An 11,487-nucleotide genomic window follows, 5' to 3' on the forward strand; every position below is an offset into this window, starting at 1 on the left:
ATTACACCAGTCACCAATGGTTGTATTGGTTAAATTATTACACAGAATATGATCGTTTATTTATGATAATACGTGGTATATTAAACCCACGCAACAGCATATTGTACTTAGTCTGGTAACGTCTTATACTGGTGATGACTGACTTGCTAGACATTTAAACACTATATTTGAATTTATATTATTATACAATATATAAATAACTACTGAGTATACGCCGGGACACCGTATCAAGCAAGTTAAATCACCAATTTATACGGGCCATGAGAAATTTTTGGACACTCAAGATTCAAACTTGATTTTCAAACACTCCCGTCTTCGAAACGAAACCGCCAAGGCACCTTGTTCTATTACAAATCCTTATCACTAAGCCGCATCAAAAAATCACACCCTTATCAACTTTTCAAAGTTTTGAATTTTAACCATCAACCACAGACTATAAGATATAATGGACTTTAAGGTTAGTAGTAGTGTAGTACCTAGGCTTGTGCATTGGAGGGGAAATGCATGAAGTGCAGAAATGTCTTGGGGACAACTCACCAGAATCAGCTTAGACTATAAATACAGTGTGATTGAACATATTTCTGAATTAGTCTAGTTATAAATAAATATTTTAAAATTGTATACAAACATCTTTATACCCATAAGCGTGCACAGTCCTTTTTGGCAGTGTGGACCGAACCATTTATGATTAAGATACTTTTTTTTTTTTATTAAAATAAAAATATTTCAGCATATCATAAATGATATTACAAGTTTGTTAACGTTCTATTTACAAATGACAATTACAAATTATGAATTTTGATATTATTAGTTAGTTATTTAGTAAAAATGAAATAAACATGCTAATATTAGTTAATAATTATTTTTAGTGGTAATTTAATTTTGGTCTTCGTTTTCGCTTGATTGTGATAGAAGAATATCTTGAGGTAGACATGGTTTTAAACGCCGATTTTTTGTTTTGTTTCCCAAGTTGTAGAAACGTGCGCCATCAGATGTATTGAGATTTTTTTTTTTTTACAATCTGTTACATAAAATTGAACAATAAGTAAAATAGATAAGTGAATAAAGTGACTTGAAGAAAGGACAGATTTAAGAAGCCTTCCAGTGAAGACACTTTGTCAGCTTTAATATACATTTCTATAAGTTAACAATAAAGTAATATTTAATTAAAATTAGGCAATTAACTAAATTAGTAGGTCCCGACACCAACGCCTTTTTAGTCTTTTCCTAGGATTGTCGGGTATGTTTGCCGACGCAAGTCCTTTGATTAGAGGATTATCATGGTTTTTAGCAGATAAGTTAAATCGTCTATAAAAAGTTCTAGCTACATCGCAGACGGGTGAGATGGCAAGATCGTTATGTAGGGTCTGGTTGGACACGTAAAAAGGTGCTTTAGTTATAGCTCGGAGCGTTTTGGATTGGAAGCGTTGAATACGGTTAGTGTTTGAAATTTTTGCAGGACGCCATAATTGGATTCCATACGTCCACATTGGTTTAAGATAAAGTTTATATATTAGAAGCTTGATTGGAAGTTTTATGTGGTTGGAGGTTAGGAGAGAGCGAAGAAGACGAAATCGATTGTTTAGGGATAGGAGTTTGCTGCGAATATGAGGAGACCATGTGAGGCGTTGATCAATAACTATGCCTAGATAGCGTGTGCTCTGCGCGGTTGGCAAGATTTGCTCATTTAAAGTAATAGGTGGGCATATTCCCTTCCTAAGAGTGAAGGTACATTGTATAGATTTAGATTCATTTATTTTCAAAAAATTTTCTTTTCAAATCTAAGATTTAAAAATTTAATACAAGATTCCTTACAAGTTTGTCAATCTTTATCACAAATAAAAAGTACACTGGAAATTCAAATTAAATTTTTATGAGCATTTGAAATTTAAATTTTTACAACATTGGAATTTCACTTTTAGCGATTTCCTTATTTTGGTGTAACTCTAAAACCAATGACCGTAGATACTTGAAATTTTCATTGAATGTTTATATAAGCATTTTCTATATTGGATAAAATGTTCAAAATATTTAAATTTGTTTTGAGCTGTTTACTGACATTTTAATTTTTCAACTTTTTTTTTCTATAAATATCGATAAAAAATTATTTGTTCGGTAGAAAAGTTTGAAAATTTAATAGAAGGCTTTTAAAGTTTTAACACATTGTAGCAATAGCAGTTAAAAAATATTAAAAATACGTAGGCACGATTTTTTTATAAGCATTTAAAGTTCAAATTTTGACTAGATACGTAAAAATTACGACAATGTTCAAATTATCTTAGATAGAAATTCATATAAGTTTTTCTTTTTAATTCTAAGATTAGAAAATTTAATACAAGGCTCCTAACATATTTTTAAAATAGCAATTGAAAAATAAAAGAAATGCGTAGTCACAATTTTTTTTTACAAGCATTCAAAGTTTGAATTTTGACATCATATGTAAAAATCACGAAAATTCGCAAATTATTTCAAACTAGAAATTCATAAAAAATTTTCTTTTTAAATCTAAGGTTTGAAAATTTTTATTAATCTATAATATATCCTAGACAGATAAACCGTCTTCGCTCAGAATCGTTTTTCGTATACAATGACATAATATCATTGGATTCAAATTTAATTCCATCCATTACAGTAACCCACTTGTAACCTACTGTACAGCAGAGCGACATCCACGACTTACCCGCCTTTTTTATTATACACGGGATATACTATAAAAAAATAATAAGCTACATATATAAAAACATTAAAAACATATATTTTAATGAAATAAGTTTAGCAATTTCCCAATCTACATTGTTACTATGGTTACAACGTACCTAAAAATGTAATGTCAATCAATTTAAATAAAACCATTATAAATGTATAAAAGTCATACACTGCAAAACTCATAAAGTCATAAGTATTACTCATTTTCAGGTATTTATTTTTGTTAACAAACATGATTTTTTTTTCAATAATTTATAATTAAAATATGATATCTATAAATTATTAGTCATTTGCATCTTTCTTGCATGACCTGATTAATTGATACTTGATTTCAAAGGTATATACATTTTTTTATTTCCAGAAAGAATAAAAAAAAATACGATGGCTGATGGTGAAAAGTTAAGTCGTAAGATGATTTTTCCATACACATTCACATCTAAAGTTGTACAGTTTCCGTTCAAACTACATTTAAATAATCATTGGATGTTCCCGTGGTTAATGGGAGCAACTGTAATTGTTTCACCTATATTTTATCTCATACAGAAAGCTGCCAACTCTGAAGCTAATGTAAAGTTGTGGGCCGAGAAAAGAAGGAAAGAAGAAGAACATTACAAACATAAGTGGGATTAGACAAGATTGTACTATTTAATTAAATAAATTGTATTTTGGTTAATTTTAAACAAATAAATAAATGTTGTTGTAATACTATTGTAATGAATTTTATTACAGAAAACAAACGACTGATTTTTTTTAAAGGTATCAACATTTTTATGTCAAAGTATAGAAAAGGAACAAAGAATTATCTATAGTAGCGGGACAAGCTCGTGACACTGCTTCCAGGTCAAGAGATAAACAGTGGTGTTCCCAGGAATTTGGTATGGGGGGGGGGATGTCATAAATAAAAATGTATTATTTTTAATCTTTATTATTATACAAAAAAATACTCAAATAGAAATATACGAGTATACTCTATTCGGTAATGAGATCGTACTCGGTGGCAACCAGTTTTCATCCACAGCGGTCAGACGCTTTCCCCACCAAGTCAAACGTTAAATTATTGTTTTTATAGCACTGCGGAACGAAGCGCAGAAGTCGGCCGCCGAAGTACGATCTGATTCCGAATAGAGTATTGAAGTTATATCGATACCAAAAAAATTTTCATAAAATTATAAATGTTAGGTACACCTGAAAACACTTACTGTTTATTTAATAATTACAAATTCTAAAATTGTTAGACACAGCCATAGGCACCGCTAGGAACTTTGTCAGGGGAGTGCACCGTGCATAGTATACTTTGATTTATAAATAATGTTTAAATTATTTTAGTTAAATACATAGAAATATTTTTTCAAATTAAATGACGATAAAAAGTTATTTTTGTTTTTTCGTCGGATACAAAGTTTTTAATAGATAATTTTGCAAAAAATATCTTTTCAATACCATACATTTTTTTTTTTTTTTTTAAAGCCAGGGAGGTGCAATTGCATTTCCTTGCGGCGCCCTTGGATACAGCATAACAATAAACAAAAAAAATATTTAAATAAGACAAAATAGCTTACTGTTAATGGGTTTGTGGAACCTGACGTCCATGCAGTATGCACTATTTATGTTTTCTTTATAAAAGTGATTTGAACAAACCCGATTTGATTTTTTAAACACTACACCTAAAGCTACTTCCCATTTTTTTTTATCTTCTTCATCTTTAGGTATTCCAAATGTTATTTTGGAAACTTCGTGGGGCCTTTTTATACAACAATTGTATTACACTATTGACTAAAATGTCTTAAAGTTAATGAGTAGTACTGTTTTAATATTAATAGTAAATAGATAATAGTAGTTACTAATTATAGTACTTGGTAGATACTATAGTTTCTTAGTTGACAAATTTACGCGGTTGAAATAAGTTGAGAAGACCACTAGATAGTGCTACTTGTCAGTACATGTACAATCGCGCATTTCGAGTCGCGTTTTACAATTTCGATGTGTAACCAGTATTATCTTTAATCGTGCTATTATTGATGGGAATTTTAATAGTTTTATTCTACAATAAATTATGGGGCCTCGCATTTCACAATCTAGATATTGCATAAGACCTCGTAAATCGTAACGACGGCCCTGAATCTAAAACGGCCATCAAATAGTAATCAACTGGCAAGAATAAACAAAACGACTAACAACGTTAAGTTATACAAAGGAAGCGGTTTTACACATATTTCAAAAATCAGTCAAGTGTAAACAACACGTTCGATAATCAACCTGTTGGTCGAAGACAGGTTTACTCGACGAATGTACAAACAAACCACCAATCAGAAGAACGCAAGGGCCGGTCGATGCGTATAAATAGGAGTGCATTCGACCGACCAGACATCAATACCTTCTCCACCTTTCTATACTTCATAACCAGTACAAACACTCACTGCTGATGTCTATGGAGAAATGAGAAACCTTCAGCTATCGCCGAATACCTATCGAAGCTGATCACTGCCACCGGTGATTCTCAAAGATATTGGCGAACCTCGAAATATCGATCAGGAACCAGGTTACGGTAAAGCGATCCAGCATTAATATCGATTGACGATCCAGTACTGCCGTCCGCAACAAGAGCGGAGGATACTGCTGTCTTCAATTGCGGCCAAGGAACGACCACCATCTACTGCTTCAAAACCTCTAAGGGTTAGTCGTATGAGTAGTCGTAAGACGTTTTGAGAGCCGATATCCTGGTCAAAGCCACATTCACGTAGTCAGCGGCTGAAGCGAGTTCATTCCGCCTGACCGTATGACAGTGAGCCAGCTTGTCATACCGTCAACTCATACGGACGGTTTAGTACCCGCTTAAAGTTAGCAGCACAACTATGACAGGCACTCATGAAACACATCCAACAAACTTGTTAGACATTGTTTGATCAATCTCAGAATTTGTTGGAGATTATTTTTGCCGGTAGAGCTTTCGACACTTTTGTGCTGCCAAATATACTACAACAGCACAACTTTATGTTAAATCTCACCCCTATAAAAAATGTCAAGCGTGATTTGTTAGACATTGTTGGACCAACCTGACAATTTGTTGGACGTTATTTTTGCGGGGAGAGCTTTTACAACCTTGCAGGCAGCAAAACTTAGAACTCCCTGCGAAAATAATGTCCAACAAATTGTCAGATTGGCCCAACAATGTTCAACAAATCGCGCTTGACATTTTTTCAGGTGTAAAATTTTGCCGACATAAAGTTGTGCTGTTGTAGTATATATTTAGCAGCACAACTTGGAAAAAAGCTCTCCCTGCGAAAATAATGTCCAACACATTGTCAGGTTGGTACAACAATGTCCAACAAATCACGCTTGACATTTTTTATAAGAGTGAAATTTTGCTGACATAAAGTTGCGCTGTCGTAGTTTATTTGGCAACACAAAAATGTCGAAAGCTCTACCGGCAAAAATAATGTCCAACAAATTCTGAGATTGATCCAACAATGCCCAACAAGTTTATTGGATGTGTTTCGTGAGTGTCTGTCATAGTTGTGCTGCTAACTTTGAGAGGGTCGGTTTAATTAGATCTAGGACCCGCGATACAGAACGAGTTCGGAGCGTTGCGGTACATCGAACGAAGGATCAGTCAGCCACCCCGGATAGCCCGTCACCGCCACTCGCCAGACCCCGAACGCCACTGTCGGGAGGAAAACCGTTTGAATAACAGGACGAATAAAATAGCCCTTTTAGGGCTACCACGACGTTAACCAAGCGCTCCTGTCTAGACCACGCTGTCCGGGCGGACCCGCGAGCCAATGTGCCACTTCTCTGAGCGGGCTGGACGTGGTAATCCGTACCCTTCCCTCATTGTATGATACATTATAAATCCTTGCAATCGAGTGCTATTAATATGATCATATTTTATGATACACATTTCATCTAAAATTGGCCCACAAATTTATTTTTTTCCTCGCCTTAAATTTTAACCGCTTTCAAATATTCATCAGTAAAATCAGGACTACCATTAACAGTAGTATACTACTTCCGTATGGTACTGGGGTGAGGTAAATTTTTGTTAAATAAAACTCTAAAATAACTATAGGTTGCACGCAAATCAAAGTAAAAAGTCACTGAAAATGTTCGTACTTCTGATGTAATTTTACTTTAGGAAGTCATATTAAATTCACTCTCAGAGTCTCAACAGCAAGTAAACTCTCCTATTATAATGAAATTAAGACAAATATGATACGTATAATTTAATATTAATCATGATTAATACAATTTACAGACAGTAACAAAACAATCTAATAATTCATAGTATTTATAAAAATTAAATCAAATTAACACAAAAATAGTACATCACATTCTTCTATATATTAAGCATGACGTGTTATTATTGTAAACATAAATTTTCACCAATTGCTATACTTGCTGAAATAATTAATGATTGAAATTCTTAACTTCCCAATTCATTACTCGGAAACATGAAATATATAAACCACACCGAAATCAATATTTTACATATCTCAACTATCAATTAATATTTTACCAACATTAATAATTGAAAATCAATTTTCGATAATAACTTTTTTCTATTTTTTCGATGATCAATAAATTACTTAGAATATTCACTTTTTTCAACAAATTTTCATTTATTTGGTGAAATGATAAAATTATTTCTTGTTTTTTGTTTTATCATAACATTCTGTGATACATACCAGTACTTTAATCAAGGAGTAATCTGGAGTATCAATGTCGTCAACAGTTTTAAAATTTCCCCAAAATCCTTTTAGTTTTCTATGAGAAGATAACACATAATAAATAGTAGCTGTATAATGTACAGCTTGTACTTGTTGTTTCATAATGCTATTATTACAAAACTCTATTAATGTATAACACTTTGAGTTTATTATAGTTGTTTTTTACCTTTTTAAACTAGTTGGCGTAGTTATAAATGATCCTTCATTTTTAAATGATTTTAGAACATCATAATGCACAACACAATTATTTGATAGTTGAGTTTGAGAAGTACTTAGTATACTAAGTTTGTGATCGTTTCCTTCTACAAATTCATAATATGAACATTATAATCTCTGACTTCAACCATATTATTAAATGTAGATGCTGACTGGTCATTGAAAGGAAATAGTATTGATGTATCTATAATAATATAGTAAGAATTAAGAATTGCTGTTTAAGTTTTTATTTTTAATTAATTATCACCATATTTATTAAAAACAGATGGCACTGCATCGTTTTATAACCAAACTGAGTTATTTAGTCTAGTAAAAGATACTCTCAATAAAAAGTAAGCTTCACTTCTAAAACGAAACACAAAAATAGAAAATGACTTATGTATTTTGAATTTTAAGTCATGCTGACAAATTGAGTAATCAGTGGCTCGTCAGGGGAGTCTTTGAGACGGTGACTCCACATAATAAAAAGTAGTAACAAAATAAAAAAGTTTGAAGAAAATTGTATTATAATTTAATATTTTTATCCATTTAAAAAAAAAATAATAATTAAGGTTTTTAATATTAAAAGTGACACTATAATATAATATTTGTTTTCTATTTTTACATTAATAATGAGAATACGGGTGTCATTCAATAATAATACGGGCGAAAAATATCGATAACAATGACGGTTGCTAGTTCGGGAATCTGCCGATTAAGAGACTCAATTGTATATCCAAATTTCATATGTATGACAAAGCTTAGGAGGGGGGTAGATTGTATAGATGTTATTCAGTACATTGAGACTAGACTCATTCAAAGTTTCTGCCGTTCGCATCGCAGTCGTCACTCGTTACGTACTTTTCAGTTAACACCTAAAATCTACAGCGTGTCGGCCGTGTCGTATTGTCGTTCATCCGTATTAGACGAATGAATTTAGTTATTCGACATTGTATCGTCCCGTGTAGTAATGATATTATTATTATTTATTATTGATATAATACACAAGTCACAAACTTGATTATAATATAATAAATTACGTTATAAATTGTCAGTCTCCCCAATGAATTTAATTGCGAGCCACCACTGGATATAATACATTTTAATCAAGGGTCTTAATTTTTGGCCATCCAGACTGAAAAATGCATCATATTATACAAAATATTTACTATCCATCATTGCTTGTATTTTTTGGTTTTACATGTAATTATAATTTAAAGAAAAAAACTTTAAAATACCTACTTATGCATCTTAATTCCTTGTCCCGATGTTGTGTTACAACTTTTTACATTGCGATATTGCACGATGGTTTTTTATAAAATAGAGCTAAAAACCTAAAATACTGATGTAGAGTATGAAAGTATTATTAAAATTTTCAGTTAAAGTTTACGCCTAAAAGTTGAAGAAATAGGAAATAGTTCAAATGATTTAATTTTTTTTTAACTGGTTGTCAACTTATGATAACCAGATAACATTGATTGATTGATGACACATCACGATTATACAACGTGGGCGAGATCGGCGGTCAGAACTCGTTACGCCATAGTTCCATTAACTGCCGAGCGCTGCTAGTCAGACTACTAGCAGCGCTCGGCATATAATGGAACTACGCCGTAACGAGTTGTGACCGTGCGGTCGTGTACAAATTTTACTACCTAAAACTAACATGACCTTTATAATCCTGTGACACATTAAGTCATCATGGAATAAAATTGTTGTTTTTTCCAAGATTTCCAACGGCTAGCTCTGTCTCTTTTACTTTATATCCACATGTGATTTCTCTCTCTATGCGCGGTTATATTTTGTTAATAATTGGTCCATGGAGATATTATTATAATATAAGAATATTCTTAGTATTTTGGTGATTGGGGACAATAACATTTACGTTTGGCCACACTGCACTACTGCACTCTTATGCGATAACGATGTTTAACTTCTTTTTTTATTAAGAATTTTTTTCTTTTTCTTCGTTTACGAGGTTTACACACTACGCCATTACCACAGTCCACAGTTCACACTGTTCACAGGTACCAATAGTCAAGTCGTTACTTATATTGTTTCTATATTAGTTTATAATTGTCTTTCTTAAAATTAATAAAGTTGTTTTGCTAAGGTATTCAAAGGTAACAGAAACTCAAATACGTTATTATATTCTAATTACTTATCTTGGTATCTCAATATTTACATCTATCTTAGTGCGCTATCTGATTTCATATTTATAACCTATGTTAAAAATCATCCATCATGGTTCGACCAACAATTACAGGCGCGATTTATATATTTAATTTCAACGATACATTATCTTCGACATAGGTACCCACTCTCAATGAGTTGCACATGCAGCTAGTATTTCTCTCATAAAATATTAAAATATAAGAATCTATTATAGCAATCAATGTTTTTTTTTTTTTTTTTAAAAGACAAAACTATAAAATACAAATATTTTTACAGTTGATGAATTATAAAAGTTTATTTTTAATTTAACTACTATTATGAATAAAATTCAAGTAATTAATTGAATTATTTGTTTATATTTTCAGATAAAATGATGCGAAGAGCTCACATAAGAGATTATTATGATCCACCGCCTTCAAAGAGTTTGCATGGTAGCGAGCTTATTCAAATAGAAGATGAAGATTTGCCAGAACATCTAAAAGATAAGGTGAATATTTTGAAGTCTCTCTCAATTGATATCGGTTCAGAATTAAAATCCCAGGACCGCTTACTAAGAGATATGGATTACGATTTGGAAACCACCGGAGGATTTTTGAGTAACACACTTGGTCGAGTTACAAGACTTTATGGTTATAGTGGTGGCTACAACAAACTATACCTAATCTTATTTAGTTTGATAGTTTTTTTTATATTATACATATTTTTAAAATTGAAATAAAAATCTGTAATGTATAATATATTTATTATTATTTACTAATGCAATTGAGAATAATTAAAACTCCATGCTATTGAAGTACCTGTGTATCTGTATAATGATAAAAAGGTTTAAATTTTTCAATAAATTAACATCAGATTTTACTTTTTATATTTTTTTCTTATGTTTGCTTAAACATATCCAAAGCATTCCATTTATGAATTTATGAGTTTATAATAAGGTATTTTTTTAAATAGGTATGTAACTAGACATTTTAAAATAAAGAATTGCTCAGTATAAAAAATAACACTATTTTTTAATGAATTAAATACTATTATGTTATATTACAGAATATTTTCAAGTGAAATATTCTTTTTATTCTTATAGATAACCCTACCATCGTTATTCTTATCTACGATAAGTAAACATTATATACGACTACAAACTTGATATCTAGTATGATGTGTATGTCCAAGAGCTTCGCCATGATTCTAAAGGAGTTGGGGGTTGAGTATTAAACAAACAAAGTTTTTTACAGTTTTTATAAATAAATAAAACATTTATGAGGGGAAATAAGGTAATGGAAACTTTAAGGAAACAAACAGGAAGACTATTAAACAGCAAAACATCTCGGGCTACGCCACTATATAATATATAGTATATATGTGTATCATACACAACATTAATAAAATTTAAACATAATAAACTTTGTGGTTATTTCCAAATTCTGTAGATACCTTTATTTATTGTATTTTTTTTTAGATTAGTAATATTACCATTATGAAAATTCAAATTGTGTGTACTGACTGCACTGTCACAAGCACAGGGATGCTAAGGGTGCTTAGCACCCTGAATTTTGATGCTAACACACTAAATTTCATGATCATTTTAATTTTTAAATTATAACTAAAAATCGTGAATACGTATTCTAGGTGCACAACAATTATCCACGAGGAAAGAGGTTTGGAAAGGTAATCCTTAATAGATGTCTAC

General features: G+C 31.4%; 2 protein-coding genes across 2 annotated transcripts; both read left to right on the forward strand.

Annotated features, from left to right (window-relative positions):
* The first annotated feature begins 3,073 nt into the window (after positions 1-3,073).
* LOC107161446 (uncharacterized) lies at positions 3,074-3,336 on the forward strand. The gene has a single exon (XM_015507859.2). The coding sequence runs from the start codon at positions 3,088-3,090 to the stop codon at positions 3,334-3,336; it is 249 nt and encodes an 82-aa protein (XP_015363345.1). The 5' UTR covers positions 3,074-3,087.
* A 6,830-nt stretch (positions 3,337-10,166) lies between these two features.
* On the forward strand, positions 10,167-10,658 carry LOC107161445 (blocked early in transport 1). The gene has a single exon (XM_015507856.2). The coding sequence runs from the start codon at positions 10,171-10,173 to the stop codon at positions 10,516-10,518; it is 348 nt and encodes a 115-aa protein (XP_015363342.1). The 5' UTR covers positions 10,167-10,170; the 3' UTR covers positions 10,519-10,658.
* The last annotated feature ends 829 nt before the right edge of the window (positions 10,659-11,487 follow it).

The sequence above is a fragment of the Diuraphis noxia genome, unplaced genomic scaffold (genome assembly GCF_037042655.1).
Source record: "Diuraphis noxia isolate RWA-SAM2 unplaced genomic scaffold, SU_Dnox_SAM2 contig0001, whole genome shotgun sequence".
Taxonomy (NCBI): domain Eukaryota; kingdom Metazoa; phylum Arthropoda; class Insecta; order Hemiptera; family Aphididae; genus Diuraphis; species Diuraphis noxia.